This window comes from Sander vitreus, chromosome 9 (genome assembly GCF_031162955.1).
Source record: "Sander vitreus isolate 19-12246 chromosome 9, sanVit1, whole genome shotgun sequence".
Taxonomy (NCBI): Eukaryota; Metazoa; Chordata; class Actinopteri; order Perciformes; family Percidae; genus Sander; species Sander vitreus.
Window position 1 is genome coordinate 9269294 of NC_135863.1, and position 22421 is coordinate 9291714.

The 22421-nt window shown below is 42.5% G+C and overlaps 1 protein-coding gene across 2 annotated transcripts in view; it reads right to left on the bottom strand.

Moving 5' to 3' along the window:
• The window catches only part of adamts10 (ADAM metallopeptidase with thrombospondin type 1 motif, 10), a 60137-nt gene that overhangs the window by 36253 nt on the left and 1463 nt on the right, over window positions 1-22421 (bottom strand). For both annotated transcript variants that reach the window (XM_078258606.1, XM_078258605.1), the window contains exons 2-5: window positions 13914-14311; window positions 3840-3976; window positions 3482-3691; window positions 388-556 (exon numbers count right to left, since the gene is read on the bottom strand). In XM_078258606.1, the coding sequence (XP_078114732.1) occupies window positions 388-556; window positions 3482-3691; window positions 3840-3976; window positions 13914-14016 (619 nt within the window). In that variant the 5' untranslated portion in view covers window positions 14017-14311. The remainder of the gene's footprint in view (window positions 1-387; window positions 557-3481; window positions 3692-3839; window positions 3977-13913; window positions 14312-22421) is intronic.

Here is a 22421-nt window from a genome sequence, read left to right on the forward strand (position 1 = left end):
GCCAATTATACGTACAGAATTTCACACTGTACATTTTGCAACATGACATGTATGATGATCTGAAACACTTTATCAATCAGAATGATGCCTGTCCTGAACACACTTTACATGGATATAGAGCAGGATAAAAGCACAGCATTACAAAGTTAGAAGTTTTTTGTTTTTTTTACTTTTATTATGTCAAAAATATGTTTTTCTGAACATACTTTTGCTTTTTCAGCAACACCCTGCAACACAGACTCAGTCACACCCAGTCACATCTGGGAACTGAGACACAACCACAATCTTCTGCTGCTGGCTGCTACGTAAGTCAGCCTGGGGCCGTTAACTCCTCCAGTCTGGACCAAACTGCTGCTACTAAAAAGACCAGAATATCTCTCCTCTCACCAATGACTCCACAGGATTGGCCCTTGTACTGATGGCGGAGCGACGACCGCTTGTAAACCACATGGGGGCGCCCCTCTGCTCTCTCCCCCCTCTCCTGCCTGGTCTGGTTATCTGGTGAGACAAGGGGTTCAATCAGGTACTCCTCTCCCCCTGCAACAATCACCCCCTGCTGCAGAGAGACAGATACATAGAACAGAATAGAACAGAATAAAATAGAATAGAACAACAGGAATCATTGCTTTCATGGTAGAAATATTACAAACATCACATTACACAGTTGGTCTGAATCTTTACTAAACATGTCAATAAATGAAATAAAAACAGCCACTGATACAGATCATCCCAAATGCTTCATCAGTTATATGACTACAATTAATGACTTATACGCTTCATATTGACAAAGAAGAATGAGCAACGAAGCAGGCAGGGTAAGTTAAGGTGAGGCAGAACTGAATCAGAGGCCCTCTGAGGGATACTGGTGTTAATGGGTCAGAAAACTGACAGCTGGAGAGGACGAGACTTCATTCATTCACAACCTCTGAGATTCCAATGCAGCTGATTTTGAGCTCAGTGTTTAGTGTTGTTGCAGTTTTTGCCCTCCATTTATGAACACTGTCTACCGAGTTTATTTTAGAGGAATCACTTGTCAGTATAGATCAAGGAGCACCATATTAGTAAAAAAAGAAAAAGATTCAGGAGTTTACAGCTCACATGCAAGACGTCGACTCCACAGTGAGCCTCTTTTGTTCCACAGAAGCAAGAGTCACTGACTTTTCGTTTTTAGTCACAATACCAAACAAATAAACATAATGAAGAAATAACACAAGCACAAAAGAGAGAGGCCAAGGCAGAATGATATTTTGAACATAATCTTAATTTCAATTTTTAGCAATTTAATATATTGTACATTTTCCTTGTTTACAGTAGCATTTGTAACTTAATCTACAGGTTACATTTGCTGATTATGATATAAGCAGCTACAAAGTCGTTAGTGAGAAATAATACATTCAACTCTTTGGGATAAACATGGACATAAAGGTACAATAATATGCCACATGTCATTTTTAGGACTATGATTCAGTCTAGGTTCAACCCAGACTATCCAACAATTGTTCAGTGATGAAATTATAACACTCCTTTCATAATTAAAGATACTTTTATATTACAGATACAAGCCTAACATTATCATCATATGGCTTTGTGCTCAGACAGTCCCCCTATAAACACTGTCCTCCTCACAGGGTCCTCTGTCAGACCCATCTGAGAAGAGGATCCCACAGAACTGACACACACAGACAAACACACGTGAGAGCATGAAAGAGTGAATGAGAGCGAGAAAAATGAGAGAGTGAGACAGAGAGCGATACACTAACACTTCCTTTGAATCTGCTCAGATGTGTTGGCCCCGACTCACTGCGGCAGCTTTCAAAATGCCTTTAATCCCATAATATAGTTAGTGATGCTCCCCTGGACACCGCCAGCTCGCTGGTGAATGTGCCCATGCTGGTCTGACCAACAGTAATTACGTGTGCTGCTTATTAACGCTTTGTGAACACATCTAATCCTCAGCTGTGTATACAACTGTTATTGTGGAGCCTGCTGTTTTGTAGAGGATACACAGATACACAGTGCTGTGAATGCAGGGAATAGATTTCAGCCAACAAAATGATGCATCACAATTAGGTGATCCAGTCCAGTGATTCAGAAGGGGCACTAACTTTGATCTTTTAGTTTGGGGCATTAACAAACTGATGACTTTATGGAGAGTGGGAAATAAATGAATGGAATTAGAGCTTTACTAAGTGGTAAACAATACCACTTTGTAAAACTGTTAACATTTACAGAAGATTAAAGGACCAGCTATTTTTTTTTTAAAAGCACTGCTTCCCATAACCTGCCTTCTTGACCACAGCTTCAGTTAATAACCTCCTATATTTCCTTGACTGCCTTTAAACAGCCCCAAGGGAGTATGCCGGAACTTGATGCATTGTGGGTTATAGGTAGAGTTTATCCAAACTTCAAACAAAGTGCTAAAGATGCTGAGCTGTCTAACAGCACCCCCACACCCTTCCCAGGTCTGAATAGGTGGGCTGCTTCAACATTCTCAAACCAACAATCTAAAAATAACGCCTATTTAATGTAGCGATTGACAAGGTCTGCAGAGCTGAGAAAGTAATCAGGATTTGCACTTCTCTCTCTGGCTGTCTTTTCTCTTCCTTCACGCACTGAGTGCAACAACATTGATGCCTTTGAGGAGAGACACTCTGAAAGTGTGCTAAATATCCATATTTGTACAATTCATTGAATTTTGCCTCTCTCTTAATGATGACCGCATTGTGGCCTTTTGAGGCAGGTATAAAAACGTCTGTTCATACAACCTTGTTTGATTCATACTGATGCCAGGTTCATGGTTATTAACAGTTTCCAACTTTTAAAAAGTGTTCACATCAAAATCCAAGTCGTAATTAAAACAGGGGAACTCATTTTTTTGTAAAAACTCTGATATATCCGACCTGGCCATCTTTCAAGATCATTAAACTCTAATATTAGAGTTTCTTATTGTCAATGTACAGTATTTTTAATCTTCACCAGACGGACTCTTGAACAGTCTTGAATGTGGAAGTCTTTCTCACTCCATCCCATATGGTGTGTTGTTCACAAACCCTTAAGAGAACAATGGTGATAGTACTGGATTTATTTTAGCTGTAGTGCATTATAATTTATGTATCCCTGATTGTTAAATATGCTGGTGAAAATTTGTAAGTCTTAAGTAGTTGCACTGGAGATGTATTAACATATCGTAACATATCATCATGACTTCTACACTTGGTTAACTATCTGTAGGGATAGAAAAATATAAGAAAAATAAATAAAGCACCTTTTTAGGACAAATTTTTCCTTTCAGATTAGGTAATTTCATTTAAGGTAATTTCGATTTTTAGGACCACACTGATTGGTTCGGGCAAAGCTGGCTTTGATTTCTCAAAGTTTGTTAAAATGTAATTATTTGATGTCAAGCATTGCTGATCCCTCATTTGCTGAGCCAGTGCTGCTGCTGACCTCACTCAGTGTATTAGATGTGGATTAGACTTACCAGGCCGTTACAGTTGCTCAGGGCCACTTTGCTGGAGTGCGGCTGATCTTGGAGGTGTCCAACATAGTGGCAGTGAGGAGAGTAAGGATGACTCCAGGCCAATCGGCCTTTCTTCCAGTATTCCACTCTGAACTGCCGAGACAGCAGGCCTCCCTGCAGCGTTAGGTTCAGCAGGAAGTTGTTACGTGACGTGGACAGCTGATAGAAGAGCTAAAAGATAGGAAAAAAAGAGAGTTAGGTTTAGAAATGCTATTGGATCAGTATATTAGAGAGTAATGTATGTGTGTAAATGTAAGACAAACAGAGACTCAAAAGAAGAATGAAAAATAATGGAAAACAATTTCAAAAAGCATCATACAGAGTCAGGCAGTCTTTCTTCAGTGCTGCGTTTCCTTCTGTGGTGTTGCAGCATTTCTGCATCCAGCGCCTGGCCATTAGGTCCTACACGTACTGGGATGGCAATCTCATACTGGCCTAGACTGGACAGGAAAGCAGCTAGAGGGAGAGAAATAAAGAAGGCATACAACCAAAATCAGAGTTTAACCTAATAAAGCAAAAAGTCAGCTTAATCTAACTGACTCTAATTAAAAACAGTTGAGGATTTGGGAGCTGCTTATTTTGAATAATGCTATGGGACTTTTTATTGAGAGAGTAACCCAGTTGGCAAAGAGAAACTTGCAGACTTTTTGGCCCATTACTGACAAGGTCCCTTCACTCCAAGAACCCCCTCCCGCATGAGGCCAAAGGGATGTTGCCATGGTTACCCTGAAACTGTATACTTCCTGTCTGTCCCAGTCTGTGCCGGGGCTTGGTGGAGATTTATTGTCCAAACACACACAGCTCCAAACAGCCAACGTCAGCTAACTAACGGGGAAAGGTCTTTGGCCTCAGTTGGTGGAGTCGCAGCTCCTTCCCACACAGAGTGAATACCCAGAGATCAGAGTTCCCTGGTACAGACTTGGAGAGCTCTGTACCGGGAAAAAACACTCTGTATGCAGTGGATAGGTCTGACGTAAATAAACAGCAAGCACAATTACAAATGCTGCCTTCTCATGGAACTCGTGAGGTTGTACTGTATTTTCAACATGGGAAGTTTAATACGAAATATGCTTGCCGTTCAAGTGGTTTCAGTCATGAGAACAAAAATGGACAGTAGCCTTGTTCCCTTTTCAAAAATGGTGAATGACTCAGCATTTTTAGCATTTTAATTTCATGTTTGATTTTCTTCCCTCGCTAATTATGTGCACAGCTATACTGTGAGCAAAACACACTTCCCGTGAGTGTTCGAGAAGGTGGGATTGCCTGTAAAGTTTTTACTGGAACTAATTGTGAAACTGTGAGAATAGTACTGGAACAAAAACAGACAATTCAAGGATTGTGGTTACAAATCATAAAAAGATGTATACTGTCACAGTGACCGTTAATCTTTTTCTACTCTTTTTTCCCCTGCTTTTCTTCATTATCTGACCTACACACCCTCTGGCACACCTGCTCCCAAATCCCTCATTAGCTGTCCTTAAGCTATATTACTACCAGATTGTCTATTGTGCTATCCCTGCCCTAATGTCCAAGCCTTTTTTGTCCCCTGCCTGCTTATGCTCTTTTTGACTTGGTTGCCTGTTCTGTAGTAAAACCCTGTTCTGATCAACAGCCTAGTAAACCTAGCTTTAGCTTTTAGCTTACCTTTTCTGGCTTTGAGTGGTGTCTTTAAGTCCTCACTTTGTATCACTGAGCCATTACACACTGAATTACTAAGGTAACAAAAAAATCATTAAAAATTATTTTAAAAAAATTAACAAATTCACTCTCGTTATCTGCCTAAGAAAACATTAAACTGTGCCAGTAGTGGGTGCTACTAGGAACGAAATGTTAAACTGAAAATAACTTATAGTGGCAGAATATATAATCATGATGTAATAATTGATTTTTGGTTAGGCCTACATGAGTGCAAAAAAACTACAAACTACAAACTACAAGTCATTGCCGCGTTATTATGGAACCTATGCAACTTCTAGGCAAGACCCGCCCTTCAATAGCATTCACACACTAAAATTGTCCAGGCGTCCATGCTTACGTAAGGTAACATAACCCGATTTGTTCAGGTCCTATCCCCTGACCAATCAGCTATCCTAACCTTAACCAGTCGAGGTCAATGCCTAACCCCAACCAATCGAGCTGCTTCATAGGGTGGGACTTGCCTAGAAGTTACATGGGATCCATAATAACGCCTCATTGCCTTGTAAAGTTAGCTCATGCTAATGTGTTAGCTAACATTTGCCTATTTACACATTCAGAAGATATGGATAAACATTAGCATTCATTTGGAGCTGTGTTTCTGGTCACCTGTATACGTCTAATATACAGTCTTTTTTTTTTTTTTGCTGTTCTGGTCTCCACCAACTCCTGGAAAAATTGTGTATAGCTTTAGTATTTAGATTGCATTACTCTCAACGACCATCAACTAACTGCTAATCGCTAATTTGTTTGTCATTTGGCAGGCACTGAAAAGATAATGTTAGTATGGTTATCATACTAACATTTTTCTAGGGTTGCAACTACCTATTCTTTTCATAATAAATTAATTAGTTTCAGTGTTTCCCACACATAGACTAATTTGTGGTGGTGCGCCATACAATCAACACCGGCCGCCACATATTGCGTTTCGTTATTTTTGCTATTTAAAACACGCAGCGTATTCGTTCAGCATCATTTCCTTTCCCTGCTCTCCTCCGTCTCTCTGTCGTTCACGCGTCTCTCACACACACACACACACACACACACAGCCCCTCCCTCCGTGCACACAGCATCTGTCTCCCTCAAAACGAGAGAAAGACGGCGAAATTCCCAAGTTCACGAAAGGTTGGTATCTTGTGAACACCTTAACACAATCACACATTAAAAAGTGCTATAAAATATTTCATATTCTGAATACAATGTTGTCAGTATGTTAATGTTCGAGTCCCGACCTGACAAACAAGCGATTGTGCCTGCTTTAGAAAGTTAACTAGTCATAAGTTTGCGGTAAAATGCAGTTGGGTTGTCGAGGTCAAAACACTATATGTAGCAGCTGTGAATCAAATAAAAGTATTATAAATAATTCAATCCAGATGAGTATTGAAAAGTATTTTCCGCGACGAGGATGAGGACCAGCCTGAACCGGAGGTATCAGTCTGAAACAGAGCTGAACAGTCCGACCAGTGTAATTAATTATGTTATTAATTTGTTTACAATATTTTCAGGCTTTAACCAGTGCTGCTCAAGCAGAAAGACAGGGTCACTGGGAGAGAAAGAGATAGATTCGTTAGGCATTGAAGAAAGAGTAGGAAAGGAGGACAGCATCCATCAGCGTGTCCTCCTCAGCTTTTGATACTTGATTGTTATATAAATAAGTATTCCCTCTCTCTAAAAATAGACTAAATAGACTTAAAAAGTCGTCAGATCAATCATCAGATTACTAGTTCAAAAGGCCTAAAATGGACACTTAAAGGCATCGCATTACCTTCCTAAGAGTCTGAGCTGCTTCCCACAACACATCCATTCTGCGCTCACAAACTACAGCAAGTAATCTGGCAGGTGGTATTACCATTAAAGCAAAGAAAAGCTCCTGGAGAGAAAATGACGGGAGGGTGTTAATGAAGTACAAACCTCCAAGAAAGAAATGAGACCTCACACAGAATAAACTGTAGACTTATGAAAACCAGTAAAACAAATTAGTATGTAGTTTGGAGTAAAGGTTTAAGCGGATGTGTTTAATGGGTAGCAAATTGAGCCCACAGTGCCCTTGCAAAATATGTTCATCGACTGATTCAGTATTTCAAAATGTTAAGTAGACATCAAAGCAAAGAGCAAACTGACAGTGGAAACATGTTTGCTAAATTTAACAGGAGACACTCCCTGGCTAAAAGGCTTTCATACAGAAGCGTCTGTGCTGATAAATACATCCATCCACCCATGCGCAGGGCATCACCCTGGTTTCTCTTATCACCAAATGAAAATAGTGGAAGGAAATACTCTGGATGGAAACTGTCCCTCCCTCCATCCCAGACACACCTTCATGGCACCTCAGGCCAAAACGCTGCTCCGCCTCGTTTGCAACAATTAATACAAGAGGAGGAAAACCTGTTCTTATTCATTAACACAGGAAAGTGATACATACACCATATGGCCAAAGGTATGTAGACACCCTTTGCCAACATACTTTTGTGTCATATTGGTCTAATACTAGGAGCTTCCAGGTGACAATGTGGTGGGGATAGACGCACCTTTCAGGAGGCTGCACCTTTAATGTTTTCAATTGAACCTGATCAGGTCCTTATTTTAAATTAGTCCTTGCTATTCTTGCGCTTCCAAAGACTGTGGCGCACATGGGTAGACAACTTAGAAGTACTTAAAACTCACTGTACCAAAAGGAAACCTAAAGTTGCTAATGCTACTAAGCAATTCTATGGAAGATGCGAGCAGCTACCAAGATGAGGACTGTGCTACGCAAAATCTATTACGGACAATAGTGTGCTTCCATCTTTGCGGCAACAGTTTGAGGATAACCCTTTTCATGTCAACATAACAATGTCCCTGTGCATTGCACATACAGAAATGGTGTTCCCAGTTTGGTGTGGAAGAATGTGATTGGCCTTCACAGAGCCAGGACCTCAACCCCATCCAACACCTTTGAGATGAACTGGAATGCCGACTGTAAGCTGGGCCCCATCGCCCAAAATCAGTGGCCGAACTCACAAGTGCTCTTGTGACAGAATGAGAGCAAATCCCTGCAGCCAGGTTATAAAATCTTAACATCAAACATATCATCACCTTATATAGATGTTATATCTATATAGATTTATACATCCAGCGGCCACAAAGCAACACGTGCTTTCATTTGGCATTGTCGTTCTGTAAACTGGGTGAATGTAAGTCCACTGTCTTTTAGCTTCATTAGTCGGTCTCCACCAACTTCTGAGAATAATATCTGGCTCTTTAGCTGCTAAATGCTCCGGTATGTTCACCAGCTAGTCTGTCTGCTGTTTCTGTCATGTTTATTTTATTTTTTTGATAACACAGTTGCCTGATGTGGTTGGAAGCAAGGTTAATGAGAGCAGAGTTTCGGATTTCAAACAAAGCTAAAATACTCCATAAAGCTGAAAACGTTGCAGTTCCATCATTAGGAATAACTCCCTTTACATTACACGTAGTCATTCGATCCATTGTTAATATCAGAATTAAGTAGTGCAGCTTTAAAGTCTAATCTGTCTGTACCTGTGGAAAACAAAGTCTCTAAAGGAATAGCCAGTGGTGTAGTCTACGTGATACCAAGGTATACGCCGTATACCCACTAGGAAAAGTCAAGGAATTCCGTATACCCACTTACAAAAGCGCGATGATACGTAACAACATCATTTTGTGACAGAACTTTCTCACTTTCATTCATAAATTTACCCCGTCTGTGTTGTGAAGCACTGACATTTGGACCTTTGGGGCTTCCGTGGCCGTGCCCTGGATCTGACGTGACGCTACTTAACCTAACTAAACAACAACAAGTTGCATTTTTTGCGCGGTCTGTCCTTCTCGCAACTATATGAAACGTAAACAGACCCAAATAACACTACTTCAGTGTTTTCAAAAGTCTGTCCCTGAAGCTACTGCCGCGTCGGGTGACACTGCACTGCAGCTGCCACAGATCCTGATGACCCGATCGTTAACGTTACCATTACAAAAAACCAGCCCGAAAATTCTACCGTAACGTTACTGCTACCTGGTGAGTGAGAGTAGCTTGTGTGTGTGTGTGTGTGTGTGTGTGTGTGTGTGTGTGTGTGTGTGTGTGTGCCTGGCCAGCAATATGGACTGAAATTCAGGCTAGGGAGTTTAAAAACAGGCATCCTTGGTTAGAGTGGAGGGACAGAAAGTTAGGTAAATATCAGCACACATGCAAAGCTGATTCATAAGGTCAGTGACTGTGCAAATTAGAGTAAATTCTTCAATCTTAACTGTGCATTACTTTACACAATTAAATTACTATATGGTAATATTAGTTATGACTGGTCAGATAATTAACTAAAATAGAAAGAGTGGAGCTTTTTTCTCCTTTTGTCTGCTTTTTATGCATTTGTTAGCCATGGTTGAAGACTGTAAACAGTTTATTAAATCATTTTGAGTAAATTTAGGACCTGTTCAGCAGATGTTATTACTAATAGATACAAAACTTGTATGATGATGCTAATTATTAGTCATGGTTTTAGGTGGCAGTGTAGGGGTGTCGATTAAATGGCTCATTTGTGTGATGTCCTGTTGTGTTCAGGTTCGGTTGCATTTCTCAAAAAGTTAAATCTGTATCATCTTTTCTCAACTTCAAGTGTTGTTTTTCCAGGGATTTAATTAAACGCCATCAATACTGAAATGTCAGTTGTCCGTGTACAGTTGGTATAGGGAAACGTCACAGTGCTTAGTGTATGGGGTGTCGCTCTAGGACAGGCGAGTATGAGGCTGGGAGGGGAAAATCACAGTATACTCACTACAAAAATATAGACTACACCACTGGGAATTGCCACGTCAGGGTTTGAGGGGTGGGTTATTTAAAGGAAGCAGACTATTGGAGACAGATGGCTGCGAGGGGTCAGAGGTTAAGTTTAGGAATTACACAATCACAGCCTTGTTCAGGGTGACGAGACACGGACACTCAGGGATTTTGTCTTTGCCTTCAGGGAAATTTCAGTCGCTCAAGATTCAGTGTGTATGTGAGAGAGACTGTGTGGCAAGAGGTGAGGGGGGTGGGCAAGCGCAACAGCTACATGATTTGTGGAAGCAGAGTTCAAGTTCAGCAGCACAGACCTGCAGACCTGGGGTCCATTTCAGAAAGTAGGTTTAGTGAAAACTCTGAGTTTGTTAACCGTGAGATGAGGGAAACTCTGGGTTTTCTGTTTCAGAAAGGGAGGTTAATCAAACCTGAGTGAGAGGGGTAACTCCAGCCCATTTCAGAAAGAGAGGTAACTTAACCTCAGAGTCAATTACTATGGTAACTGAGCCTGTGAACCTAACCTGGTCGGGAGCAGATTTTCTTCAATAAACCGTGAGTTTCTCTCAGTCTCCTCCCTCTGACACAGCGCTCTTTCATTTCCTCATTCATTCATTCATTCAGTCTGTAGCAGGCGCATTTTAGCTCAGTTTGTTATCTGCATGAATAAAAAAACAGGGTTCGTTTATGAACTGTGTTAGGCAGACTATAAAACGTTTTCATTCTCAAAACATGGCATTTCCTTTTGTCGACGATCCCGTTGATGAAGAAGCTGTATTACTTTGCAGGGAGTTAAACATATGTCGGGAGATGATATTGAGGCCAGGACCATTTTCATTTCCAGATACTAGGCTACCTATTTGAGCGGTATCGTTTTTCTTCCCAGTCTATCAGTTATGTAGCCTACATAACCTTATCCTTTCTCATATCACTAACGTCACCCATCATGGACATGCTCTTACATCCCAGCAGTTTCTTTGTGTTGCATTACGTTTTTTTTGCAAATGGCAGTTTTCTTTACAATATTTGTGATGCTGAGCATTTTAGTAAAGCCACTGTATAGCAAAGCGCCATCAGAAGAATGTGACTCGCTCTGAAACGTGTTTTAAACGTTTTTTAAGAAAATATACACTTGTGGGATCAGCTTGGGCGTGCTGTTCATGCCAGAGTGACCAACATGACCACATTGGCTGACTTGCGACAAATGCTGGTTGAAGAATGGGATGCCATCCCACAGCAGTGTGTGACCAGGCTGGTGACCAGCATGAGGAGGAGGTGCCAGGCTGTTGTGGCTGTGTATGGTTCTTCCACACGCTACAGAGGCTCCTGTTTGTGAAATGAATAAATTGTTAAATTGCCAATATGTCTTGTTTCTTCAAACTTCAATCATCCAATCCACCAAACACCAAACGAGTCAATGGCAGAATAAGCTGTTTGGCATTAGCAGAGAAGATTTGGCAAATTTTTCATGGGCGCAATCCACATACTCAGCGCTGCTGCTCATCCCACAAATGCATGTTCCTTACAAATGGGGCACCGTTTGAAAGGGAATTAAACAGGCTTTCCAATCGTATAAGATTTATTGCCAAAAGCATTGTTACCACAGAGAAATAATCTACCAAACAGAAATTTCCTTACTTTAACTTTATGTTCGAACTCGCTGTAAGTGCGCATGAGAATTTCCACCAACCAGTGTGTTTTTGGTTGTTACCATGGTGAATTGTAGTATCATGGCTCCATTCATGCTGCCTTTTTATAGTGGTGGGGCACGCGCTTAACTCTGAGTGAACCTACTCTGAGTTGACTGAACCAACTCAAATCAGCTGTTCTGGAACCGAAAACTCAGAGTTTCCCATCACAGGGTAAATCAACTCAGAGTTCAAGGTTAGACTCAGAGTTTGTTAAACCTCCTTCTTGAAACGGGCCCCTGGAGTGTTCCTCAGCCAGACAGACAGCCGGGTAAGAACTGAAACATTTTCTACGGTTCATTCCACATAACATTTTCTCATCTGAGAACTGTGCATGGGAATTATACATAAAAACAATTACAGTAACTATAGAACACATGTTAATCCTTAAATTACAATTAAAGTATAAATTAAATTAAAAAAGGGTATTTATTCTGAATTTATAAACATGGGTAGCATTGTAGTTTTTTACTACTGAAATGAAAAACAGATTTCACTCTGTTGCTCTCAAGACACTGAAAAAAATCAAAGCAACCCACAGTATAAATCCAAGATCACAGACAATAAACCAATTATGTTTTCCCACTATTTATAAAGACCTCAAACAATAAGGTCTGTGCTGTTAATAGTGTGTTTAATTCAAACTCAGGTCTGAAACTCTGTTCACAATAAATGTTTGATTGGTTTGAAAAAGTCAATCTCTGTTATGCAACCTGGCTTCAAGACTAAGGTGGCTGACTTTGCTGTTTTTAGTGGGAAAGCATGAACTCACATTTCTATAATAACTATAGGAATACTATGGTTATAATTAAATTACAATAGGATTACTGTAACTTTGTAGTAGATAAGATGTAGCAGTCTTACCATAAGTTCAGCTTTTCTCAGCCTCAGAAACACTTAAACATGATTGAGTCTAAGTTGTTGCATGAAGTCTGTTTAACAAATATACGTATGTCTGGTTAGGTATTATTTTAAAAGTTTTTGTACTTACAGGCTTGGCTCAATACTTTTTTGGTACCGACCAAAATGTGTCTGTCGCATCGAGTTTCAAAAGCTGTCAACTACCAAAAACTGGCATTGAATGTCTGGTCAGATTCATAATCTTGTTAACTTGTTTTTGATCACAGAGTCCCTGATTGAAATCAGTGTTTTGCCTGTTTTAGATTATTGTATTAAGGTAAAATTCCTGAATGGCTGCTGGTGTTAAGACAGCAATGGCTTCTTTTTGTATATTACTGTGTGACGACATAAATGTATCCAACACTGGAGCTATTGCCATGCCATTAAAGGAGAATTCTGGTCGATTTCAACATGTAGCTCTGTTGTTTGTAAATTTGGAGTGCTGTCAGTAGCGAGAAAAACAAAACTAATCGGTGTTGCCTACACCGTGTTATCCTCATGCTACAGTTTGCACCCAGGAGGATGAAAGAAATGCATAAAAGTTGTGCTAATTCAGCTCAGTTTAGTTCCGTTGTTGAGACGGCAAGATGAGTGCTTCGGGACCATCTACAAACTACAACACCGAAAAGAGATACAAAAATATTTTCAAAAATAGGCATGTACTTATTTTTTAAAAGTGCTGTAGTACAACTAGCAGGAGACAGGTTATAATTGAGGTAAGTTTGGAGACTACCTTATTTAATCATTAAATTAATAAATATTTTTGTTATATCTCTTTTTGGTGTTGTAGTTTGTAGACGGTCCCTAAGTCTTGCCGTCTCAACACCAGAACTAAACAGAGCTGAATTAGCATAACTTTTATGCATTTCTTTCACATCTACTGCAGCCAGATTCACTGTGTTCACTCGGGAGGAATCACTTTACATGGGTAGGCACTTGTAATGACATTTCGAACATGTTAAGAGGCTAAAAGCACGTTTAAAACGTTTCAGCCTCCTAGGTGTAAACTGTAGCAGGAGGATAACACGGTGTAGGCAACACCGATTGTTTTAGTTTTTCTCGCTACTGACAGCACTCCAAATTTACAAACAACAGAACTACGTGTTGAAATCGACTGTAATTCTCCTTTAACGCTGTGGTAACTATCCTTTTAATACTGTATTTCTGGGTGCATAAGGCCATTGTGGTAATTATCCTAACCTTGATTTCTTTATGGCTACAATTTTATTTTATTTTTGCATTACATCAATTTGCTGGACGTACACACACACACACACACACACACACACACACACACACACACACACACACACATATATATATAATCGCCTCCTTTTACCTTGTGACTGGACAATCTCATCTCTGTGACCTCCTTCGACCTCTGTGGCAACCATGACGACGATGATAGTGCAGACCAGACCAGTCCTCCATAGCGTTTCCATGGTTACTACAGTAGTTGCTATAGTAACAGAATTCAGTGCAGTGATCCCCAGGCCTCTGTCCCAACATGTCTTCTGCCCTCTCGGATGCCCCGTCGCCTAGCAGTGGGACAGCTCAGCACTCTGTTGGGCCATGGCTGCTGAAAGATCCGTGAGTTCAGACATAGCAGCCTCTACAGTGTGGTGATCAGTGAGTGGTGATGGATCCTGGACGAGTCCTCATAGGAGTAGAAAAAACCTGGACGGATATCCCAAGGGGCTCAGCAGCACTGGTAGGTTTCGACTCCTCTCTATAGCCCTGTAGAAGAGAAATTGTTCAGTGAGAAAGAGGAAGGCCAGGAAAGGGAGTGAAAAGGGAGGGGAGAGACAGATTTAGGCTCAAAAAGGGAGGACCAAGGGAGACATAGTAAAACACTGACTTAAAGAGAGAGAGAGAGAGAGAGAGAGAGAGAGAGAGAGAGAGAGAGAGAGAGAGAGAGAGAGAGAGAGAGCATGAGATCCCACTGACCCATGCAGTTTCCAGTCTAACAAGACAAATCTACCCAGTTCATATTCAGCATTCAGTGGAGGACCGCCCAGTCCTGCATTGTTCCTTCAGCTAATCAATCTTGCCTTTGACGAAAGGCAAACACCCTGTCTTTCACTCTGATGACCAGAGACAACGGCAGGTCCCAACCTGGGGCCCCTGAGGCCCCACTCTTTAAGCTGCCTGCCCATCGGAAAGAGTTCAAACACAAAGGAAGCCATTGATCTTGTAAAAAGCTGTGCTTAATGCCCAAACAGGGCTTGAAGTGGATATTATGTCAGAGGCTCTGGGGTAAAATGAGCCAATTTGAGAGGAGCAGCAGGTTGCCATCACTGCTACGCTGGCTGACTGTGGTGGTTGGCTGTATGGCTGAGTGACTTGCTGGCTGGCTGCCTGACTGTACAGCTTACTAATTGGCTGGCGTCCTGGCTAGCAGACGGATGGTATGAGTGCCTATATGAAGCTTGTTTACATCTGAGACTAAGTTTAGAGTACTGTGATGGGCGTAAAATTCAATAAATATATATCAACCGGTAGTAATATTTGACCATAAACACATAAAATAAACAACAATCTTGATATGGATCCCTTACATTTGTTTTGTTTATTAATGTGACCACGACACATACTGAGCCAGACATCTTACAGTTGGAAAATCAACTTCAACTACTTTGGCTTTCTTAATTTCAGCTCTAACCAGCCAGTTTGCCTCATATTTTTCAACACCACTCCCATGTTTAAAAGAGACATGTTTCTTCCTAATCATTGCTTTCAAACGTAACGTTACTTCGTCCACAGCAATCGGTCCCAAAACGTCCCAACTGGATAGTAAAACGTTAAACATATTCTTTGTAAATCTTTACAATTATTCCCCGAAAGAACCAAGCAAGCCTGCCTTGTTAAACGTGGGGTATACTCGCCGCAGCCGACCAGTCGAGTGCCAGTGTGACGTCATGGGAGCGGCATAACTGTTTATACTCGCGCATGGTGGTCGCGACACTAGTTGCAGTCTTCTCCTAAACAGAGGTGACGCTAATGAGGAAAGGCTACCGACTTTGCTATTTCTATGGACTAGAAGAAGAAGAAAAAGGTAAACAATGGCAGAACTGGCAGCAGCATTGACGTCAATACTTCGATTTGATTCAATGACCTACTTCATCGGCTCAAGCCTTTCATTCGCCATAAAAGAACTAATCTTAAAGCGTAACTCTCGCCAAAATGTAACCTAGGGTCTTTTTGTGAATGTACCTGAGTCAAACTTTCGTTTAAAAGCATATTTAGGACGGAATCGCCACTTTTAAGATGTACCGCATTTTCGTTTTTCGGTCAAATGGCCTTTTGAATGGGAGTGCTAGGGGCACTTTTATGCTAGCCTCAAAATAGCTATTTTTAAAACACTAAGAAGGTTCGACACAACATGAAACTTTGCTCGAAGTATCGCCAGGGGCTCTACACCTTAACGAAAGCATTGACAACATTGTTTGTGTACCCAGAGTTTACTAAAAAGAAAGGTTTTGAGCAACTCACGTTAGCAGTTGTTGTTTACGCTATCCGCCATTTTCCTAGTCAAAAATAGGCGATCTCCGAATGCGAATGAACGGACTCCATAGGATGAAATGTCATTCCTATATGTGGCTCCTTTTTCAACTACAAGGTCAGTATTGTGTTTCACTAACGACAAAACAACAAATTATCCGTGCATTTATATAGAACTAAGCTTTTGGAGCCCTCGACTATTTTTGACTGGCTCGACAGTGAGTTGCTCAAAACCTTTCTTTTTAGTGAACTCTGTGTACACGGTGTAGAGACCCTGGTGATACTTCGAGGAAAGTTTCATGTTGTGTCGAGCCTTCTTAGTGTTTTAAAAATAGCTATTTTGAGGCTAGCATAAAAGTGCCCTTAGGACTCCCATTCAAAAGGCCATTTGACCAAAAAACGAAAATACGGTAAATTTTAAAAGCGATTCCGTCCTAAATATGCTTTTAAACGAAAGTTTGACTCGGGTACATTCACAAAAAACCCATAGGTTGCATTTTGGCGAGAATTACGCTTTAACCCAGTAAGTGTACAAGAGAGACTTGTGTCACTCTGAGAGTCCTGGCATCCGTTTGCCCAGGAGCTCGTTCATGCTTCCTGTTTCCGCAAAAATAGAGTGGTGCGTGCCCTCCGGTTGCGCACTCAAAATCTACGTCATTTTGACGGCACATTCATGCGTGCCAGCTCGGCTCCGGCGACTGTAAAACAGCCTTTACAAGATCCAGACAAGACATTATGCCCCTGCATTGACTATCGTGGCTTAAATAACATTACTGTCACAAATAAATATCCCCTGCCACTCATCAATTCCGCTTTTGAACCCCTTCAGGGCGCCACTGACGTTTCTATATTACCTGCGTAATGCCTATCACCTCGTTCAGATCCAGCAGGGCGACGAGTGGAAAACAGCGTTCAACACCCCACTGTGCCATTTCAAGTATCTAGTCATGCCTTTTGGGCTCACCAACGCCCCAGCTGTTTTTCAAGCCATGGTCAATGACGTTCTGAGGGATTTTTTGAACCATTTTGTTTTTGTCTGTCTCAACGACATTCTAATTTTTTCTAAATCCCCCGAGGAGCATATGTCGCTCCCCCACAGACCAGAAGCTTCACCCTTGTGCTTTCTTTTCCAAGAAAATGACTCCCGCAGAAAGACACTACGACGTGGGAAATCGGGAGCTGCTGAAACTAGAGTTGGAGGAGGGCGGCATTGGCTGGATGGAGCGAAGCATCCGTTTGTGGTCTGGATCGACCATAAGAATTTGGCTTACATCCAATCTAACATGAGAATCAACTCACGTCAAGCCAGATGGGCCCTGTTCTTTAGCAGGTTTAACTTTATTTATTTGACTTACCGTCCTGGTTCACGCAATGTTAAACCTGATGCTCTCCCTGAAGCAGTCCTGCCTTCCTCCTGCGTTGTGGCTGCAGTACGCTGGGAGATTGAATCTCTGGTGAAAACGGCCCAAGGAACAGACCCTGGACCGGGAGATGGACCACCTAACCTGCTCTATGTTCCAGAGTCTGTGCGGCCTCAGGTGCTGCATTGGGTTCACACCTCCCGCTTCGCCTGTCACTCTGGGATGTACCGTACACTGACATTGTTAAAAGAGACACTTCTGGTGGCCTTCACTGGAAGCTGATGTCCGTGCTTACGTGGCGGCTTCTTCTACCTGTGCACGGGGTAAAGCCTCTCACCAGCCTCCCTCTGGTCTGCTGCAGCCTCTCCCGGTCCCTAGTCGCCCCTGGTCCCATGTTGCTCTGGACTTCGTCCGGCCTGCCAAAGTCTGAAGGTAATGATACAATAGTTACCATTGTGGACAAATTCTCTGCCCACTATGTAGCATTACCAAAATTACCGACTGCCAGTGAGACAGCGGAACTCTTAGTCCAACATGTATTCCGTCCCCATGGAATACCTGTGGACATCGTGTCTGATAGAGGCCCACAGTTCATTTCACATGTCTGGAAGACTTTTTGTTCCGCATTAGGTGCGTCCGTAAGTTTGTCCTCAGGGTTCCATCCTCAATCCAACGGCCAGACAGAGAGGGTCAATCAAGATCTGGAAGCGTCACTGCGTTGTGTGGCTGCTCAGCATCCGTCCACCTGGGCTAAATATCTTGCGTGGATTGAATATGCCCACAACTCATTGACTACCTCCGCCACTAGCCTCTCTCCATTCGAGGTAACCCTAGGATTCCAACCCCCACTGTTTCCCGCCCAGGAGAGAGAGTTGGCTGTCCCTTCAGTCCAAGAAAACCTTCATCGCTGCCACAAGGTTTGGAGTGATGCCCGTGCGGCCCTGCTTCGGACCGCAGAACGCAACAAGAGGGTGGCGTATAGGCACAGGACCCCTGCGCCCCTTTTCCAACCAGGTCAGGAGGTTTGGCTCTCTTCCAAAAATGTTCCTCTTCGTACCAAGTCTCGTAAAGTCGCCCTGGTATTTGAGACTGTTCGTTGTGGAGTCCATTGTTAATCCCTCTGCTGTCCTGTTGAAGTTGCCACAGGCGATGAAGATCCACCCTACATTTCACGTGTCGCAACTTAAGCCTGTGTTCTCTAGTCCCTTGTGCCCGCCTGCGGATCCCCCCGGCCCGCCCGGATCATTGGCGACCATCCGGCTCCTGGATGCTCGGAGGCAGGGTAGGGGACTCCAATATCTGGTTGATTGGGAAGGTTATGGGCCCGAGGAGAGGACCTGGATCCCTAAGCATTTTATTCTGGATCCGCAGTTGGTTAAAGACTTTCATCGTGAACATCCGGACAAGCCTAGCGGGACGCCCAGTGGCGCCCCTTGGGGCGGGGGGGTACTGTTATAGGGCAGCTGTCCTTCCCCGTCCCTAGTGTGTGTTCTCTCCCCTTATCCTTTTGTTTCTGTCTGTTTTGTTTCTGTCTCTGTCTCTGTCTGGAAGTAGGTCAAGGGGCGTGGTCTCGCAGAAGTAGGTCCAGGGGCGTGGCCGTTCAATCCACTCTACCTGCACGGCTTCTGCCTATCCACTAATCACCTCTGCAATACTTAAACACGGGTTGATGTCACCATCTTCGCCAGATCGTTGCATCCACAAGTGTGGTAACTTGGCTCAGTGTAACTTTGTTCGTTTCTAGTTTGTTACTCGTCTTGTAGTTCTTAGTGCTCCTGCTTATAACCTGCTTCTCTGTTCAGATCCCGCCTCAAGACCTGCTGCATTCCCTGCCATTGTCAGCTGTTCTGCCTGCTACTCACCTCCCAGACTTTGCCACCTCCACGCTCGGATTCAGAGGAACAGTTTGGATTCACCACTGCCTGCCCGCCTCTAGCCTCGGTCCAGTCCGGAAGTCATCAAGCCTTGTTCCTTCCGACCTTGATTACTCTAAGTACAGATTCTCATTAAAACACTTTGAAATCGTTACTCTGTTCGCTAGATCAGCGAATGAGAGCAATGACCTTATCTCAGTTTAACCTAACAGGAATGCACCACTGTAGTCACCTGGGCATCGAAACTACAAACCTAAAATGGAGGCTTCTTGTTAAATGAGGCAACCAGACTAGTAATGCAAGTGCTGTGACCAGGAGGGGTTATTATAATGATCTCTGATTTGTCATGAAGTTGCTGGAAACTTTTGGACATGCTGTTCTTAATTTCAGCAATGCAATCCAAAATTCAGGACACATAGGTGGGACCTGGCTTTGTCCCAACATACAGTTGCATGTCATCTGCATACTATTTCATAATGCCAGCGAAATTTTATGTTTACCTTCATCAGCAGACGCTAATGACTGTTTCCTATTTCCAAAAATAACAGAGAATATTGTTTATTCCTTGAATGACAGTACTCTATGATCATTTGGAGGTAACAGTTCAGCCAGGCAGACATCACAGACTAAGATCTTGGGTCTCTTGTTCATTTTCCACAGTACTAATTTAACTGTCCTGCACTATACAAAACCCCAAGTTCCTTTTTAGCGCATTCCGTTTTTCACTTACAGACCAACACAAGAGCAAGTCTGATTTATAATAACAATGGAAAATGACTTCCTCAGACCCACAGTACCCATTACAAAAACAGACCAGAGCCAGGATGAGGAGTCACATTTTCATGGGTGCCCTTCTCTTTGACTTGAGTTTCCTGGCTATGGATTGCAGTGTCAGCTAAAATAAACCCAACCCTTGCTATTCTCCAGTAAAGTCTGCCCACCCAGTTTACTCTTGTCCCAGCCTCCCCTCCATCAGTGCCGTCTGGGGAGAGAAGAGCGAGCGGAGACGCCACACTGGCCCAGATGGCTGGCGGCTAACCAACTGCAGCCAAAGGTAATCGGAAGCAGATGGGAAACCTTTTGGTGACGAGAGCAGGGGGAACAAGTTGCCTCCTGAAAAGAGGAGGGAAAAAACGAGCGCAAAGCCCGAGGGGAATGAAAGAGAGACAGCAGAGTGTAAGCTGTTCGAGCCAGCTGGGAGAATTATTCTTGAGTGTTAATACCCTGAATTGAGTGTGGAGGAATGAGTTGAAAAGAGCCCTAATGTGCCTCTTTTTTCATTTCAAACAGCAAAGGGAAGGTACAGTAAAAGGAGAGCTTGCTTAAAAACACTAAGGGGTATTTGTACTGTTGCAGCTTCCCTCATACATGGAACAACTGAAAGTCTTTCTCCCTTCCCCTCCCTCAGGCTTTCTCCCAGTCATTTCCTGCACAAGCCAAACTCCCCTCCATTTTCATTACTTCTTCTGCTCACGCTCTCAATTTATTGTGGGTTATTAAACTTGCAGCTTGATATCAAGTGCTTTTCATTACCACTAACTCGTTTTAACTTTGTTAATTTAAACAAGAGAAAGAGGGGGAGACCGGACCCCCCAGTGCTGTCCCTTGGTGTGTTTTTTTTAAGTAAAGCTGCTTAAAGAGATTTGTGGAGGGCTTCAAAAGATCCCCACAACAACACGCATGCACTGCGTTCGTGGTAAATTATTGCTCCATTATAAACTGCAAAGAAATGCAGCTAAATTAAGAGAAAGCTGTCTTGCAGAGGTGATGGTGTCGTACATCTTCCGTGGTCTGTTGTGCAAAACTTTCCCTGTGGGCTGTATCACTTTTGAGCAAAATAAAAAACGTATGTTTGTCAGCAGGCCAAGCGAGCACATACGTCGACTCTCAGCTCTGTGTTTTGCTTGGATTAGCTACAAATATCGAGCATATTGCTGCAATCACGGCCAAGAGAAAAAGTGGTCCGAGCTGCAGACAGGCCACACAATTTCCAACGCAATCACAATTTGCAAAAGAGAAAAGGGGAGAAGAAAGGGGTCGTTGTTAACAAGAGAGAGAAAATTTGGACCGCTTGGGATAATTAGGTGGGAATATAAGGGTGGGCCAAATTTGCAATCCTCTTCATCTCTTCCATCTTGTCATCCACTAGTTACTGGTGCTTTTCATATGTGTAAGGGATGTATGTACAGTGAGTTTTTTTTCTTTTTAAGACTAGAGCTAACTATGCTGTCCTTGTCTTTAACTGTTGCCAGGGAGAGTGGAGCTATCCGAAAACTAGCACACTAATCAAAGCCATATGACCGGCTCAAAGTAGTCTGTGTGGAGCGAACAGATGCTAAGTGTCCCTCAGCTTAGCTTCAAGTCTAGCACTCCCCCCACTCACTCACACACATATACAGAGTGTTTCCACTTTGATCAGGGAGTAGTTCATGAATCAGTTTTAGGCTCAGTTTATTATTTCATTCAACCGGCAGTGTGGCTTCTTATTTCTAATAAGACCATGAGGCTGTGGGATCAAATAGCCGATTAAGACGAATGTCACAAGTCAGATGCAGCGTTTCAGTCTGCCTCAGCAGCAATTATAAGTATATTAATAAGTCTAGCTTCACGCAGATCTCCACATAAAACCCTGAACAGGTGATAGAAATAATACAAAGAACTGGGGAATATTTCTCAGACTAAATTCTCATTCTCTCTGTCTGGTACAAAGACAGAAAGAGAAAGAGGCAGGCATTCCTTTCTCAATTTCCCCAAATAAACAGTGTGCAGATGAAAAGTGGGAACATAAACAGGCCAGAGAACCTCGGATGTGCTCCCCTAACTCTGAAAATGTGCCTCTCGAGTCTGAAACAATATTTAGTGAGAGAGAGAGCTGACTCGACACGAAGTGAGTCAGCCAGCAGCACTGGGAACACAGCACAGATGGTAGTGGAAGGTTTTCTCTTTCTGTCTTTTATCATATTAATTTCTGCACAGCTTCTTTACGACTGCCAAGAGTCCAAAACACCAACAATATACTCAGTTAAGTCACTCACATGAGACAAAGAAACGCAGCAAATACTCACGTTTGTGAAGATGAACCATTAATGGTTGGCTTTTTTTGCTTAATGT